Raw genomic sequence first — 19,634 nt, 5'->3', positions numbered from 1 at the left:
CTCTCGAAGCATACAATGCTATAATTATGACCTAACTCCAAATGGTCTAGTTATCTTTTTGTTTACTCAGTGGCAAACTAAGAGAACAGTGTTAAACGATATGTCAGCTCAACCTCTCCCACAATTGAGGATATGAAAAACCTGGTTAAACTCCTCCATAAAATCCGGAGGTTTCACTTTACTGATTTCTGATAGCAATAAACTGCTTGGTATTTACTTAGCTTAACGTCATTAAATTATATAGGTAGAAAAATATCATTATTAAATAGAATTACCTGAAAGACTGGTTTGAAATAGAAAATATTCAGTCAAAAATATTTATTAGTTTTAAATGATTTAAATAACCTAATTTAACAATAGCTAGATACTGATTATATGAAACTGGTTTCAGAGTATTAAAAATTAAATAACATTTTAAAAACTCTACATTATTAACTGGAGCTATGCATGACAAAAAATTTTAGGGCAGATGAGCTATCAAAACAACTGTAACATAAGGCAATCTGTGTTAAGTGCTACAAAACTGTATAATCAAAGTGTTCAAAAGAATCAAGACAACTGTAACATAAGGCATTCTGTGATAAGTGCCACAAAAATTGTATAACCAAAGTGCTCAAAAGAATCCAAAACAAAAGAAAACTTTATCAGGATTAACAGAAAATCAGGAAAAATAGTCTGAATGAGCCAATATAAATTAATGACCTGTAATTATATGTATTAAGTTTCACTTATGTTTTAGGGTATTTTCTTGTCCTTTAACATTATAAACGTTTCTTATTCTTTTATTTGTGCTTCATAATTAATAAGCATTAAGTGTATATGATACACAACCCTCAATGGCAATCTCAACTTGAAAGAATAAGTGTAATCCTGATACAGTATGTTTAATGAAAAATACAAAAATTCATGCATTTAAATACATAACTTTTTACAAAAAATTCTACCTTTCCCTCGTCCATTGGATTATCACTTATATGAACCACAGGTCCTGGGTGAGATTTAGATGACCTAAAAAAGAAAAAGTTAGTAAGATTTTGCCTTCAATTAAAAATTTTAATATGGCTACATATTTCTTTCCAAAAAAAGCAAGTGAACAGAAAATAATTTATATTTATAAGGAAAGAAAGCATTTTAGCAAGTGATAAATAATAAATGTATAGTTCTTAATATGGATCAAAATAGGGATCAGGGAAAAAGTGATGACTCATATAAATAAAATTCACAATTAAGTATACTTTCTGCATAGGAAAGAATCTTTAGTCAAAGATTTGAGCATAGGAAATCTATTGTCAAGGCAGACTTCTCAAAGTTACTATTTTTGAATAATGCAGCACCTATCTTATTTTATTAAATTCTAGCCTCCTATTTAGGCATCCCATTTAGTTGCAATAGAAATAGAAAAAAAATTCTATTAAAAAAGCAACAAAGTAATGCCACCTATATCTGCTCAGAGAAAAAGAAATTCTACAGGTAAGAATACGGTTGAATTGGTGCTTATAGAATAAAAATAAGCATACTCCTAATTCAAAAACTCCAAAGTTTGACAGATCACTTCACTTTATGAGAGTCATCCGTGAAACTATACAGACACCTGCACTAAGCCTACCCACTAGATGTCATGATCAGTTCAAGGAGCAGACCATGAAAACCCTACCAAAGGACTGATATATGATAATAACATTCTTGCTACAGGAAGAAAAACCAGGATTAATACACTATTACAGCTATACTAACACATGACTTAAGAGATATGTCACAGAATTATCCTTTTCACAAAAAGATATAAATACTGTGGCATGCAACAATACAAGACTACTTGCTTAAAAACAAAAAGAAACATTAAAAAGGGTCTTGCCAATATCCTTAAACTTCGATTTTTATGTCCCCGCAATATATGAAAAAACTTCTAAAAAGAGATAAGATACAAAAAATTTAAGACAGGGTGAAGAGTTAGTACTAAAGATCATTAGGGCCCTATAGTTCAACCCAGTTTTTGTTGCTAATATTAGTAAATGAAAACAATCATGAACTTATCAAAATTAAGTAAAATCAAACAAAATTAATTTGATAATATATTAACTTTAGCACACATTGTATCTGATGATTATTAAAACATATCAAGTAGTAGTTTAAATCCAGTGTTCTCCAAATACTGCTGGGAACCCATTTTTGGGTCATGGCCATCATTTGAAAGAAAAATAATTAGAAGATAAAAGAACAGAAAAAATTGAGTTTTCATTAGTAGGAATGACTGTTTCATTAAACTTGTGTTACAGTTACACACATGTAAATATATGCATGCTGTGCACATATGTCTATATACATGTATATAAAGTATTTAAATGTACAAATTGCCACATCAACAGAATACTCACAAAAAAACTAATAAATCTGTACTTAACATTAAGAACATCTGTCACATATTTAATTCCATGCAGATTTACTGACTGGCTATGATCTAATGGTATTATCATACATAGAACTGATGCTTTCAAATATGAAATACTTGTTCAAACTCACAGTTCAATGGCTTTATTCCACATAATGACGTAGCCTGAGAGTGTGAAGGACTCCACATTGACAATATGTATATTACCTCGTTCAGTGCCCACATAGAGCCACTTACTCTGGAAAGGCAGATGGCAAAATGTAACCCTGCAAGAGAAAAATATATTCAAAAAAGAAATTTGAAAAATGGTAAATTTTACTGATTACATTAGAGGGTTGATTATGATAGATAATTCAGCAACAGCAAAACATATATAACCATCAGATTTATCTATTCATTGTGATTAATTATGCTAATTCAGTTTTACATCAAACATAAGACCTCACAGTAAATAGATATCATGGCATGATAGAACATGAGTTTTGAAGCTAGAATATGTTTCAAATCTGGCTGTCATCCACTAACTGTGTATCCCTGGGCATATCACAAATTTAACTTTAGGCCATATCTATGATTTCAATAACCACATGACCCCGGAGTACTACACTGTGTTTCTCAGGAGTTACTAAGCTACTAGGCACACTAATCTATCTCAGTACCTGTGCTTACTACTCCTTCTAGCCAAAATGCACCTCCCTGATAGTTTTCTTCTTTTCAAGATTCAATTCAAATACCACTCGCATTCAAACTGATGAGATACTTTTCTATCAGGCCTGCCTTATATGATAGTAAAGGTCCATCTTTCTCACTAACTTGCAAGCCTCTTGAAGGACAGAGATTCCCTGTACTCAGCCTTAGACAATGTTTCTGAAATATATTTGAACTATTTCTTCCTATGCCCTGATGATACAGCAGGTCTTCATTAACAAATTATAATAATTTGCATGTGTGTGCTAAAATGTATCATTCTGACAACTGCAGACAGTTATATATTGGCTAATTTAATTTCAAGGTAAAGATGAATATTATCTTCTCCTTTTTTTTTTCCTCTTGTCCTTTTTGTAGCACTTATTTTTAGTTAAAAAAGGTATCTTGTGAATATCTATAATGCTTTTTTTTTCCTTACAGACCCCTCCCATTTTGTCTCTCAGAATAGACGTTACAATTTAAAGGAATAGCACTTAAAACAACACAAAATGATAATAATCATTGCCAGACTGTCAACACTAACACTAGGCACTCAGCAAAGCATACAGAATATTTTCTATTTCCATTAACATACACTTTCATTACAGAGAATTTTCAAGACAAAAACACTCATCAAATAAATATACATGCAACTCATCTTCATTCTTTCTTAGAGGTAATGTCCAGTTAGATAATGACTTAAGCTTCATCTATTTGTAATTTCTGCTGAGTGTTTTATATGACAACGTTCACTTTCTAAAGAATTTATGTAAATTTAACAAAGTATAGACTTGTCTACTGAATAAACAAAATCATTTGGTAGTACTCTGTTACTTCACAAGGCTCACTTTCTCAATATTAGCTACCATCCTAAGATTTCTTTCCCCCTCAGTCAGCTATAAAATTAACTTACATTACTGAGATATTTTAAGCATCTTAATGTTTTCCAGAAGTGAGAACAAAATCCAAAGATACTCAAGTCCTTCATGTAAAATGGTTTAATACTTGCATATAATCTAAACAAATCTTCCCATACACTTTAATTCATCTCTAGATTATTCATAATGCCAAGACAATGTAAATGCAATGCAAATATACTATGTTTTCTTATTTGTATTTTTGTCCCAAATATTTTCAAGCCATAGTTGGTTGAGCCCAGGGATGTACAACCTACAGATCTGAAAGGCTGACTGTATAGAAATTCTCATTCAAACTGAGAGAAAGTGGAAGGTAAAAAGTTTATTCATCCACAACGGTACTGAAATTAGTTCTGGCAAATCCTGTATTTTTCTTAGTTAGATTTCAAGGCCTGGGAATAATTCTCTGCGGGTCTAAGCTCTACTCTCTTAATCACTGTTCCTTTCTCATGCAAGTTACCACTTATTTGCAGCTGAGTTCTTTTAACAGCCTGCTTCTGGCTACAGCCTCCTTCTATTTTGTCCCTTTCAGTCCAAGCTGGCAATGTTTCTATTGATGTAATTTTCTCAAGACACTTCCAGGTCTTAAATAAATTTTATTGGGTTTTACTCCATTAGACAAAAGTCACACTCACAAACCTTTTTTCAGATAACCCTTACTCTATCTTCGCTCTTGCTGAAATGCCTGTGAGATGATACTTTCAAACCTTCTAGATTCTCTGGTTTATTGAAAAGAGATCATTTCTCTTGAAAAGATCTGTGAGGTACACCCTTAATCTCTTAACGAGCTCTTTGTGTGACTGAAATCTCCAACCTTTTGATCTTTAAGGGGTTTTTAGTAAAAATCATACAGCCACACTCTCACATTTTCCACTATGCCACACTTTTGGAAACAATCTCTCTTTTGCCAGCCGCATCACAGTAGGAATTTCCCAAATTGTCAAGTCCTGGTTCCTTTAATAATTCTTCACTCAATTTACCTCTCTCCTCTTGTACTTTACTATAAAGTAGCAAGAAAAAGAATGAGCTCGCACTCTCAACACTTTTCTTGGAAATCTCTTCAGCTAACTATACAAGTTAATCACTTACCCATTATGTTAAGGACAATTCTGTTAAGCATTCTGTTCTTCCACTATACAACAAGGAACCACTTTCTCCAGCCTCTCCCTAGCAAGAGACTCAAGTACTGAGTCCTACAAACAGCTTGTGCTGGGCAATATATGCTTTTCTATCATGCTCCTCAAAATTCTAGCCTGTAATCACTGTCAAGTTCCAAAGTGACTTTCATATTTTTAGATATTTGTTACAGTGAAACTGGAATGGTATTCCACTTCCAGGTACCAAACTAATACCAGGTATTAGTTTTTTACTGATTTGTAACAAAGTATCACAAATTTAATGACTTAAAAGAATACTCATTTATTATTTCTGTAGGTTAGAGGACCAGGCACTTAATAGGTTCTCTGCTCAGGGACTTACAAGGCTAAAATTCACATTTCAATCATGCTGCCTTCCTGCATCCCTTTCTGGAAGTGCTGGGAAAGAATCTGCTCCCAAGCTCATTCAGGTTGCTGGTTGAATTCAGCATCTGTGGCTATAGGACTGAATCTCTGTCTCTCTGCTGCCTCTCAGGGGGTATACTCGTAAAGGCCACTGGTACTCCTAGAGACTACCGGCCCCCTCCATTTTCAACCCAGCAAGAAAGAATCTCCTGTCCACTGGATCCTTCTCATACTGTGAGCCTTTTGACAGGAAAAATCCAGTCTCTTTTAAATGCTCACCTGATTTTTAGGCCTACTGAGGATCATCTTCATATTTGAAGGTCAACTAATTTGGGAACTGAAATATATCTGCAAAATGTCTTCACCAATTACAAGTGTTTAATTAATGAGGAGTAGGTATGTGTACATCAAGGGGTAGGTACCTTGGAGCCAATCTTAGAATGCTGCCTACCACAGGTATATGTTTAGGAGTAAATTTGTTGGGTCATGGAGGATGTGAATACTGCCCCAGAAACTTTCCGAAATGACTGCAACACTTAAAACTCACATCAGTAAGTTATGAGAAGCTCCAGTTGCATCATAATCTAGCTAACATTTTGCCATTCTGATAAGTAGTTGTTTTAGTTTGCATTTTTCTGATGACTGATTTTTGTCTTCTTTAAAAAAAGACTCGATTATTTTATGTTTTCATATAAACCGCTAAAATGACATTCACTCATATTATAATACAAATTTGTACCTCTGTTTTAATGTAAGCTATTCATGCATTAATAAATAGCTCATCCTGTTCACTGGCAGAGCTAAGTACTCTTATATTCGCCTTTGGTTATATACTGCCTCCTTCCATGTAATCTTTTAATGTCTTTTTATGTAATCTTTTTATACCTGTAGCACACTGTAAAGTTCTTTTGGAACTAGAACAGTCTCTTTAAATATGTCTCTCCTTTTCCTTGACAGAAGAAATTCCTAGTCAGGTAGTTTTAAAAGAGGATTTCACTGAGTACCAGCCCCCTAAAAGTCTGTGTAAGTCTAACAAAGATTTTAAATTAACTAATTGCACATGTTAAACAAGGATAAAATTAATCACAATAGTAACACAAATTAAAAGATGCGGAATTGTAGAAGAAATTCTGACAAGGAAAAGGGGAGAAGTATTCAAAGAGACTCCTTATGGATAATTTCATTTTAGAAAGTGATCCAATACTTCCTAAGCATCTTTCCTTTAACAGTTTCAAGGTTATCAAATCATAACTGCCTTTCCGCTGAATATTAAGATAATTTTTCTTTGAAATGTTGCTTGAAAACATGATACTCTATACCCTGAGTTTCTAAGATGTCTCATCATTTCCATATCACCAACCAATTCTCTTTGCAGATCATAATTAGGTCCAGAATAGTAGATCCCCCATCTTCCCAACAGGACTGGACACCATTCATGCCTCTGTTCTAGTCCTTAATTTCACCCCATCATATCACTCTGATTTCTAATGCCTGTACATTATTCATTAAGCTGCTTTCAAAGAAAAGTATTTTGATAATATTATGCAATTATTACCAGAGAAACTTAATTCTGGGTCTTTGTTTCACCATTGTGATTCATTTTTTCCTTGTGTAACATGTGCAATTAGTTAATTCGAAATCTTTGTAAGACCTGTATAGATATTCTGGGGGTTGGTACTCAGCCAAACAGTCTTTTACAACTATCTAAGGTTATGCCCTATTTATGTGGCTACTGAGTAAACTGCAAGCTTTATAAATATGCAAAGCACAATACCGTAATAAAATAATAAAATAAGAGTATAATGTGATAAATTAGTTTTGGTTCTATATAAATTTATTTATGAGACTGGGAAAATTTGATGCTAGGGTGGCAATTTATTGCTACAGTACATTATAGGCACCAAATCTCCCCTTGCTGTACTGGCATCTGAACAGATTAACTTCATTTGTCATACAGTTATTTTTTCCTTGAGAGGACTTTAAACAAGAATGTTTCATTGATATTTAGGTTACAGAAATCTTTATTATTAATGTGTTTCATTTAATAATTTTCCTTCCTTTTCATTACTTTAGAATGAAAGTATACTTATTTTATTCACTAAACAATAGACGCATCTATCATTAAATATAAAAGTCATACAGAGACTGTAAATCAGAGTATTGGAATAAAGAACAACCATATGACTTTAGAAATATATTAAACTTTATTATCAAGGCTCAGCTTTTCAGGTGTTTAACATACTTACAGGGGAAAATATTCCATAAAATTTCATTAAGGCAAATTTTCTTAATCCCTGAGAATAAATAACTATTTATGTGAAAAGTTTTTACAAACAATAAAGCATTATATAAATCAAGAGTTATAAATACTAGACAATAATATTACATCCTACATAGAAAGTCCACAATAATTTAGTCTTCAATCTTAAAAGGCTTCACGTATTGTTAGTTATAAACTTACGCAAAACCTTAACATGGTTGAGAATACTGGTCATACTAACTCATGGTGATAAAAAAAAAAAAAAGACTAGAAAATAGTTGTAGCTGTTTATTAACCCATGACTTGCTCCTATTTAAACTTCTTTAAAGGAAAAAAAAACAAGGTATAAGCTAAATTGAATATATTCTGATACTGCAACTTACCTATTTTACTTATTAAATTCTCAGTCTATCGAAGCAAAGAACCTCCCCTTTACATGTATAAACCCAATGGCACATGATGACGAGGCTCACCAGTATCAAGGAAGAGGAACAAAGGTGATACATGTTTCCTAGAGCTGACAAAACAAACTACCATAGCATGGGTGGCTTAAAACAACAGAAATTTATTCTCTTACAGTTCTGGAGGCTGAGAGTCTGAAATTAAGGGGTCAGCAGGGTGCTGCCCTCTCTGAGGGTTTTAGGGGAAAATCTGTTACATGCCTCTCCCCTAGTTGCTGCTATTGCCAGCTATCCTTTGCATTCCTTGGCTCATAGCTGCATCATTCAGTTTCTACCTCCATCATCACATAGTATTCTGAGTTACTGTGTCTATGTCTCCTCACCTCTTCTTATACGGACACTAGTCAGATTAGTCTCCACCTTAACAATCTCATATAAACTTGACTACATCTGCAAAGACTCTGTTTCTAACTAAGGTTACATTCATAGGCACCAGGGGTTAGAACTTCAAGATTATATTTTTGGGGAAAATAATTCAATCTGATGGGTAAGTATTAAGTCCATAACCCCAGCATTCTACTATGACATACTGCAGCTACCAATTCCTTTCAGGCCACGGAAGATTGAGATGCTGTAGCTACTACTATTGTCAAAGTAGTCCCTGTGATAAAAATTATATGGCAGACAAATTCCTGAGTTGAGCCGGGCAATTGGCACAATAAGCTACATGCTAATTAAGGGTGATATTTAAAATTGTATGGTTTTTCCCCAACTTTCAAAGTATATTTACTTTTTCTTTTGTTTGCTGATTTTAAAAAATTCTATCTTGTTGGTTTTACCCTACTTTTTTTTATAGCTGAATTGTGTGCTGCCCTCCTCAATTATATGGTGAAGTCCTAACCTTCGGTAAGGAAGAATGTGACAGTATTTCAGTAAGGAAGATAGTGCGTATAAAGAGATAATTAAGGTAAAATAAAGTCCTATGGTAGTCCCCAATTCAATACAATTGGTGTCTTTATCAAAGGAGATTAGGATACAACACACACACCGAGATCACATGAAGAGGCAGGGAGAAGAAAGCCATCTATCTACAAGATGAGAGGCCCTCAGAAGAAATCAACCTGCTGACACCTTGATCTCAGACTTCTAGACTCCTGAATTGTGAGGAAATAAATTTCTGTTGTTTAAACCACCCAGTCTGTGAAATTAGTGGGCTACTAACCAAGAAGAACATTCATAAGTTTGTATTATCTCTAAAATCAAAATTATTCTACGGAATACCTACTTGTTAAACAAATATCATTCTACTGAACATCTGGGAAGCTAAACTTGTTTTAGCTTTGACTAATATCCTAATGACAAGGCCAAAGTCCGTGTTGTTTACCAATACAGACTCAGCAGCCAGCACCAAGCTGTATATAATAGTTGCTGTATAATAGTTGTTGTACAATTATGTACAGATCAAATAAGGAGAAGTGGGTGGGTAAGGCTGCTTTAAGATGTAAGAGAAATGAAATAGCAAAGATTACCTGAATCTTAGAAAAAATTTTTTTGCAAATCAGAAAACTAACAGACAAAGCAGTAATTTGCTCAAGTTCATAGAGTTAGACCAACCCTTGAGACTCCAATTCCTGTATTTTTTCTTAAACATCATAAAAGTGAAATCACATCAAGATACATCCATATCGTAGGGTTGCACAACAACGTGAATGTCCTTAACATTGCTGAACTGTATACAGTAAGCGCTCTGTATCCCTGGGTTCTGCATCATGGATTCTACCAACTGCAGACTGAAAACATTTGGAGAAAAAAAAAAAAAAACATGGATGGTGTGTCTGTACTAACTATGTGCAGATTTATTCTTGTCATTATTCCCTAACAATCCAGTATAACAACTATTTACAAAGCATTTAAACCATATATAAGTATTATAAATAATCTAGAGTTATTTAAAACACACAGGAGAATGTGCCTAGGTTATATGCAAATACTACAATCTTTCATATGAAGAACTAGAACATCCACGGAATTTGCTATTCACAGCAGGGAGGGTCCCAGAACCAATCCCCCACTGATACCAAAGGATGATTTTACTCAAAAATGTTTAAGGTTGTAAGTTTATGTGTATTTTACCATAATTTAAAAAAATAGAAAAAAAGTCCACATTATGAAAAAGTGCAATTTAAATCATTACATACAATTTATATTATATAATTTTCTACTAAAATAATAAAATCTAACTACTTATAATAAAAATAAGACAATGGTAAAGCACTTAACAATTGTTCACCAAATCTAGTAAAACAGGTTTTATGAGCTTTTCATATTTTTTCTACTTCTGCTAATTTTCTAAATAAAAATACACAGACCTTACATATACAAATATTAGATATTCACTTTAAATAGCATAAAAGTGAAACATAATAACTGACCTGTTAAATTACCTCAAATCAATTGACAATGAAGAGAAACTAATCAGGCTATTGTTCCTATATTTGAATGTTGACAATAAAAATACAGTGTGGCAGTCATTACAACTATTTACAAATATTCCAGTTTCCTTTTTTCCCCCAGTTATACTACTGAAATTAGGGATGGCCATGTGACCTGCTCTGGCTCTTGAAATGAGAGTGGAAGAGACCTGTATGACCTCCAGGGAGAAGCGTTAAGAGCTAACATGTGTGTCACCGTTCTCTTCAACCTCTTCCACAGTGACTGGAAATATTTTAAAGACTGGCTATTCCTTAGCCAGGATTCTGAGGTAAAGATGACAATGAGAAGAAACCGTGTTCCCAGTATACCCACAAAGACACTGTGTAAACAAAAATAAATCACTGTTGTATTATTTCATTGAAACTTTGAAAGTTTTTGTTACCACAGCATAGCTCAGACTATCCTGACCAATACAAAATATAACGCTGAATGTAAAGCAGTTGCATAAAGAAAATAAGACTGGATTCCTACAGACGAAGAATGGGCAGGGAATGCGAACATTCACCTGTCTGGGGAAGCAACTCTGACAGGCTTCTACCATGGTACACACTACAGGGCATTCTGAAAAGAGGTAAATGCCACAGAGCTCAAGATGAGGGGCAGCAGAAGTATTGGGGCTGGGGGCAGATTCCTGGAGCTGCAAGACAGCCTCCATTACACCTTCCCCTCCCCACCTGTGGGTAGGTGCTAAGGAAAACTGGGCTCCTCCCAAATGCCACCTCTAACCTTTCAGCCATTTGAGGAAATCCTCAGTCTTGAAAGAATACAGTAAGGTTCATCCATGAGGCACTGGGGCCCATTCCTTGGCACTTTAAGTTCAACAGCTGCCATACAAGTTTGCAGCCATCCTAGAAGATTTCATCCACAGGAGTTATTCCAAGACCAGATATTCTAACTGCAATTCCTTGTTTGCTGTTGCCGTAATGAAGGCCAAAGAGGAACTGAACTTTGAACAAGACCAACTAGTTTCTGGTGATCAGACGAGTAAATCACATTACATGAATCAAAACTGGAAAATCCACCAGTTCATTTCATTTGTAACTTTTAGGACCACTGTATACAACTGTGCAGGCTGTGCCCTGCATAACAGCACCCAACCAAGGCAGGGAGAGGCAGACAATGTAAAACTCCATCCACTGAGAAATGCCACCTTTCTCCACTTCACACAAAGACACCTTCTGTTTGCCAAGACATATGCCTACAGACCTCTTACAGATAGCTTACAGTTCCTACCCGTTGACCAGAATTTCGTGGAGACCATCGTTAGAGGTACTCTAGAGGAGACGCACTCCATGCCTGACCATTAGCTCCTGACTCTGGGACTCCCTGAGGCTTGATCCTTTCTCCACGAAGACTTATCGCAATACCCTGTAGAATGAACTGAACCACATACTACTGCATTCCTGTGCCCAGTGAGGAATATGGACATGCTACTGGCAAATGTAGTATCAGAGGTATGCTTCTGCTAAAATTCCAGCTCTTGGCAGAATCTCTCCAGTGAGCAGAGACTTAAGAAAATTTCCAAAACACTATACTGACTAACATCATTTTGATGTAGAAGAGTCCAGAGTTTCTTGAATTTGATGCTGTTGATACTGTGAACCACAGTAATGATTTGCTGTGAGGAATCAGGGTCAAAGTCAAGCAAGACAAGTCATGACAACTCTGAATGCTGACATATGGTCAGCCATGATAGCTCAAGTCTATAATCCCAGTATATTGGGAAGCCAAGGCAGGAAGATCATGTGAGCCCAGGGTTTCAAGATCATTCTGGGCGACAAAGTGAGATACCATCTCTGCAAAAAATTAAAAATTAGCCAAATGTGGTGGCGTGCAACTGTAGCCCCAACCACTCAGAAGGCCGAGGTAAGAAAATTGCTTAAGCCCAGGAGGAGTTGGAGATTGCAGTGAACTATGATCGCACCACTACACTCCGGCCTGGATGACAGAGTGAAATCCATCTCTTACAAAAAAAAAAAAAATACATATATATATATTATATATATATATTATATGTATATATACATATAACATATATATAATATATATATATGTATATATAACATATATATAATATATATATAATATATATATTATATATGTTATATATATGTTATATATATATTATATATATAATATATATATATGAATGCGGATACACATTCAGGGCTCACCTTAACAGACTGGCTGATCTATGGGAATGTAAGATTTTTAAAGAATAAGGTTTAAGACAGAAAATGAACAGATCATAGCAGTTATCTATCAAGTTAGAAGGGAGGGTAATACAGTGGAAAGAGCTCTCAACTACAAATTAGAAATCAAAGATTTCAGATTTCATTCTAAAGCCACTGATTTGCTTAGACAAATTGTTTAATCTTTTTCTTCAGATTCCCAGTTGCAAACAGAAATGATAACTATCCTACGTGTCTTTTGCATGGATCTACTAAAATAATATATAATGGAAAACATGAAATGTTAAATAAGTAATAAAACAAATTACAATAAAGTATCTTTAAATATATAGGCTAATTTTAGGGTACTATTCATACCCCCTTTTAAAACTATACATAGTGGTGGGTGTGGGGTATGGGTATGGGTATGTGTATACGTCTGCAAAGAGTGTGAATTATTCATTTTCTTTAAGAACTATATATAGAGTCCACTTCCAGTAATGACCAAAAAAGCTCCTATCAGATCACCTGTCCCTCAGATAATAACTATAAACTCTTGACGAAATAGCAGAAATAACAACCTAAAGAGAGTAGAGAATAACAAAAAGTTAGCCAATTCTGGCACAGAGTCATCTCTTAGAAAAGAAAATGGCATTAAGTATGGTTTCCGGGCTTCCAAAAAAAAGGACAGGTGCCAGTCTGTACCATGATGGGAGCAAAATTTCCAACAGAAAAGCCACTGAACCAGAGGTCACTGACTGGGACAGCCATAGCCACCGGAAAATGAGGTGGAGAGAAGAAAGACAAGAACCAGAAAGGAGAGCACCAAGTTCTGTGTATAAATCCCATAAACACCTGTGGCTGAAGCGTGCATACTCAGGGCAGACTCTAACTTGCCCAGCCAAAAATAAAAACACCAGATTGAAATTTGAACTGCTTCCTGAGACAATTACAGTTTGAGTAAAATCTAGTTAATTTCCAGCTTTTAAAAAAGGCAAAAAAAGCCAAAATCACACACACACACACAACCTACAACAACCAACAGTGCTCTTCAAAAGAATATAACAGAATCCAAGGTGTCTATAACATAAAATACACAACGTGTAGGTTACAATCCAACATTCCTCAATATACACAAAATAGGGGACTGTGACCCATTCTCAAGAGAAGAGACTGTCAATAGAGACTGAATTAGAGACGACTCAAGTGTTAGAACTGTTAGCAAATGAGACTTCTGAAGTAGCTATTATAACTGTGTTCAATAATGTAAAAAAAAAAAATTGCTAATAAATGAAAAGACAAGAAAGAATAATAAAAAAGTTCTGGAACTAAAGAACACAGTATGTGAAATAAAAAATTTAACTGGATGGGCTTAACAGAAGAATGAAGATGACAGAGAAAGGAACAAGTAAATCTAAAGAAATATCAATAGAAATTATCCAATCTGAAAAACAAGAAAAACATGAAAGAAAATAAACAGAGTCTCAAGAACCAACAGAAAATAATGAAAGGTTTAACATCTGTAACTAATACTCTAGAAAGAGAAGAGGGAATGGAGCATAACAAGTATCTGAAAAACATATCAGCTGAAAATGTCCTAAATTTTATGAAGATTTACAGTTTTAGGAAGCTCAGGCCAGGCACAGTGGCTCATGCCTGTGATCCCAGCACTTTGGGAGGCCAAGGCTGGTGGATCATTTGAGCTCAGGAGTTCCAGACCAGCTTGAACTACATAGTGAAATCCCATCTCTACTAAAATACAAAATTAGTAGGGCTTGGTGATGGGTGCCTATAATCCTCACTACTCAGGAAGCTGAGGCAGGAGAATCACTTGAACCCAGGAGGCAGAGGTTGCAGTGAGCCAAGATCACACCACTGCATTCAGCCTAGGTGACACAGCAAGACTCCCTCTCAAGGAAAAAAAAAAGCTCAGCAAACCTCAAGCAGTATAAACCAAAAATACAAAAACTAGCTGGGCGTGGTAGTCCATGCTGGTAATCCCAGCTACTCAGGAAGCTGAGGCAGGAGAATCACTTGAACCTGGGAGGGGGAGGGGAGGGAAGGGAAGGGAGAAAATAATGGCTACACATAGCACTGTCAAAGTGCTTAAAACCAAAGATAAAGTGATAATTTTGAAAGCAGACAAAGAAATAGGATGCATTTCATACAAGGGAGTAAAAATTTAAATAACCCTGATTTCTCATAGAAACAAAAAGGAGGGCAGAAAATAGTGAAATAACAGCTTCAAAGTGTTGAAGGAAAACCACTGGTAGGTCATAAAATTCATAACTAGAAAGTCCACTACAAATTCTTCAAATTAATTACAAACTGTCGTTTCATATAATTTCAAACTCATCAAATACTATATTTCACTGAATCTAATATGATACTGGCTCTAGGGCATGCCATTATTTTCATTTAGTATTAATAAAATTCACAAAACATTTCCAATTAATTATACATAAGACACCATTCATTAACAAAAACACTGTAATTTCAGAGACGTAAAAACATTAAAAATACAAAATAAGTAAATGCTAAAGTCAATAGTCCTCTTTAAAAAGCCAAATCAAAATCCCAGCAAGCTATTTTGTGGATATTGACAAACTGATTCTAAAGCTTATATGAAAAGGCATAAAACTCACAACAGCCAACATAATACTGAACAAGACGACCAAAGTCAGAGGGCTGACACTACCCATCCCTCCATATCTGTGGGGGATTAGTTACAGAACCCCCTCAGATACCAACATCCAATAATGCTCAAGTCCCTTACATAGAATGGTATAGTATTTGCATATAACCTATGCACATTAAATAATCTCTTGATTACTTCTAACACCTAATACAATTTAAATGCTAATCATTGTTATCTTGTATTGTTTACTTTTATTATCTTTTTATTTTAACCCCAAATATTTTCCGTCTGCTGATGGCTGAAACCAGATGTGGATCCCACAGATATGAAAAGTTGATTGTATTAGGAAAATAACAGCCAAATAGATTAGTTGATCTATCTTGAACAGAACCAGAGAACCAGAAATAGATACACTTAAATGCAGTAAACTGCCCTCTGATAAAGGAGCCAATACATTTCAATGGGAAACAGACAATCTTTTCAACAAATGGTGCTGGAACAACTGGACAATCATAGAGAAAAAGAAAAAAGGAAAAAACTCTAGACACAGAACTTACATATTTCAAAAAATTTAAATCAACATAGATCATAGATCTAAATGTAAAATGCAAAACTCTAAAACTTCTACAACATAACACAGGCGGAAATCTAGGTAGTGATCTTGAGTTTAGTGATGAATTTTTAAGATTAAAAACAGCAAAAGTGTGATCTCCGAGAGAAAAATTAAGCTAAACTTTATTAAATATGAAATATCTGCTCTGCAAAGACACTGTGCAGAGAATAAAAATAAAAGTCACAGACTAGGAGAAAATATTTGTACAAGACATATCTGATAAAGGTACTCAAAACATACAAAGAATTCTTAAATTATCAATCAGAAACAAACAGCTCAACTTAAAAATGGGCAGAAAAATCTGGACAATTCACCAAAGCAGCATATGAAACAAAGGAGCATATGAAAAGATAACCTGCATCATGTATCACTAGGGAATTGCAAATTAAAATAACAATGAGGTAACACTACACACGTATTAAAATGGCCGAAGTCCATAAACTGGCAATAACAAATGTTAGTAAGGAAATGGAGCGAAAGGATCTCTTATGCTAGTGGGAAGCAAAACAGCATAGCCATTAAGGAAGACAGCTTGGCAGTTTTTCACAAAGCCAAAGATAGTCTAGCATATGATCCAGCAATAGCACGCCCAGGTATCCAACTGTGTTGAAAATGTACATCCACGAAAAAACTGCATGTGAATATTTGTAACAGCTTTATTCATAATGGCCAAAAAAACCAAAAACCAAGATATCCTTCAATAGGTGAATGGAAAAACAAACTGGTACATCTGCAAAAGAAATTTACTGATAAAAAGATATGAATTAGCAAGCCACAAGACTAGGAACATTAAATGCATATTGCTTAGTGAGAGAAGACAGTCTGAAAAAGCTACATGCTGTATGATTCCAACTACAGTCATGTGTCATTTACAGAGAACTATGTTCTAAGGAATGCATCAGCAGGTGAGTTCAACATTGCATGATCATGGAGTATATTTACACAAACCTAGATGGTACAGCCTATTGCTCCTAAGCTACAAACCTGTAAAGCATGGTACTATCTATTATATACTGAATACTGCAGACAACAGTAACACAAAGGTAAGTATTTGTGTATCTAAATATAAAAAGGTACAGTAAAAATATAGTATAAAAGATAAAAAATTGTACACCTATAGAGGGTAGTTATCACGAATGGAGCTCACAGGAACAGAAGTTGCTCTGGGTGAGTCCATGAGTGGTAAGTAACTGTGAAGGCCTAGGACATTACTGTACCATACTGTAGACTTCATAAATACTGGATACTTAGGCCAGGCTACATTTATTTTTAAAAATTTCTTTCTTCAATAATAAATTAACCTTAGCTTACTGTAAACCTTTTTACTTTATCATAAAGATTTTAAATGTTTTAACTTTTTGACTCTTTTGTAATAACACTTCAAACACAAACACACTATACAACATATTTTTTCTTCAAAATATTTTTTCTTCATAGCTTTAGTCTATAAGCTTTTTTCTATTTTTAATCTTTTTTTTTTTTACTTTTACTTTTTAAACTTTTTTTTCAAAAAACTAAGACATAAACATACACATTAGCTTAGGTCTACCCAGGATCAGGATCATCAATATCACTGTCTTCCATGTCTGTATCTTGTCTCACTGGAAGGTATTCAGGGGCATTAACACTCACGGAGCTGTCATCTCCTATGATAACAATGCCTTCTTCTAGAATATTTCCTGAAGGACCTGCCTGAAACTGCTTTCCTTAAATATGTAGAAGGAATAAACTAACTCTAAAATAATAATAAAAGGTATATCCTAATAAATACATAGCCAGTAACATAGTCACATTATCAAATATGTACTGTACACAATTATATGTGCTATGCTTTTAGGCAATTGGTAGCACAATAGGTTAGTTTACCCTAGTATTACTACAAACACGTGAATAATGCATTGCACTAGGATGCTACGATGTTATGACAGATACAGCATCACTAAGCTATAGTAGTATTTCAGCTCCATTGTAATCTTCTGGGACCACCATCATATATGCAATTGTCACTGAGCATAACATCATTATGCAGCACATGGCTATATATGACATTCTGGAAAAAGGAAAACTACAGAGACAGGAAACAGGTCAGTGGTTGTCAGGGGCTGAGGATTAGAGAAAGAATATGGATAAATAGGTGACACACATTGATTTTTAGGTCAGTGAAACTATTCCATCTACTACTGTAATGGTAGACACATGACATTATGCATTTGCCAAAACACATAGAATTGTTCAACACAAATAGTAAACCTTAACATGTTATGAACATTAGTTAATAACAATGTATCAACATTGTTTCACTAATTGTAACAAACTTACCACACTAATGCATGTTAATATCAGAGAAAACCATGGAGAAGGGGTTGAGTTGGGGGAATGAGGGTGGTATATGAACTATGTGGAAATTCTCTGTAGCATCTGCTCAACTATTCTATAAATTTAAAATTGTTCTAAAAACAAAGTCTATTAATTTAAAAACTGGGCATTTCAAAATCAAAGAAATGTGATATAGTTCCCTGTTTTGGGCATCATATTACAGTAAGAGTTAGAAATAGAGGCAGACGTAAACTATAACTACAAACTTCAAGATATCCCATTTTCGAAAATCAAATACTTACTAAGCACATCCTATGTCAAAAATGTTACTAGTTACCTCGTCATGACGGAGCTGCGATTATACCTATTTTTCCTTAGATCTCCCAACTCTCTAGTCTCTATGCTGTTTTCTACCCTTTGCCTTATTCCAAGTACCATTTCTCCCAAACAATGTTTCTCACTAATTCCATGAAATGTCATGATAATCAAATACGATAGTCTAAGGTAAAACCTTACAGCTCACAGGTTTCCTTCCTCTACTGCAAAAGTTCTCACATTCTCTTCTTCCTCCTTTATTGTCAAGAGGTTTTAATCATAATTTTAGACATTAAAAACTAAAACTTAACTAGAAAAAAGGAGCAACTTAAGAAAACAAACCAACTTTTCCTTAGAAATTAAAAAAAAAAAGAATCAAGCATTTTCCTTTTGGTATTCCTGTAAGATTCAAAATTTTAAAACTTTCCTCAAAATATGAAAAAAAGCATTGTGCTTTTAATGCTAATTACATATATATGATATACATACATAAATACAACCACACATGTATACAAAACAAACAATATACATCTCTCAAATTATTGAGGGAAGGGACTACACCCTTACTCATATTTCATGCCAAAATAAGTTCCATATAAATCCAAAGATTAAGTATAAAAAAATAAAACTTTAAGAGTATTACAAAAGCCAGGTGTGGTGGCTCACACCTGTAATCTGACTATTTGGGAGGCTGGGGCTGGTGGATCACTTGAGGTCAGGAGTTTGAGACCAGCCTGGCCAACATGGCAAAACCCCATCTTTACTAAAAATGCAAAAATTAGCCAGGTGTAGTGGTGCATGCCTGTAGTCCCAGCTACTTCGGAGGCTGAGGCACAAGAATCACTTGAACCTCGGGGGCACAGGTTGCAGTGTGCCCAGATTGCACCACTGGATTCCAGCTTGGGCAAGAGAGGGAAACTATGTCTCAAAAA

General features: G+C 34.6%; 1 protein-coding gene across 2 annotated transcripts in view; it reads right to left on the bottom strand.

The window, feature by feature from the left end:
- Positions 1-19,634, bottom strand: part of LOC108285812 (syntaxin-binding protein 5) — a 127,504-nt gene that overhangs the window by 70,355 nt on the left and 37,515 nt on the right. For both annotated transcript variants that reach the window (XM_037729498.1, XM_017503254.2), the window contains exons 5-6: positions 2,521-2,655; positions 945-1,008 (exon numbers count right to left, since the gene is read on the bottom strand). In XM_037729498.1, the coding sequence (XP_037585426.1) occupies positions 945-1,008; positions 2,521-2,655 (199 nt within the window). The remainder of the gene's footprint in view (positions 1-944; positions 1,009-2,520; positions 2,656-19,634) is intronic.

This window comes from Cebus imitator, unplaced genomic scaffold (assembly GCF_001604975.1).
Source record: "Cebus imitator isolate Cc_AM_T3 unplaced genomic scaffold, Cebus_imitator-1.0 Scaffold307, whole genome shotgun sequence".
NCBI lineage: Eukaryota > Metazoa > Chordata > Mammalia > Primates > Cebidae > Cebus > Cebus imitator.
The sequence above is the reverse complement of the archived record's forward strand: the minus strand, read 5'-3'. Positions and strand labels throughout refer to the sequence as shown.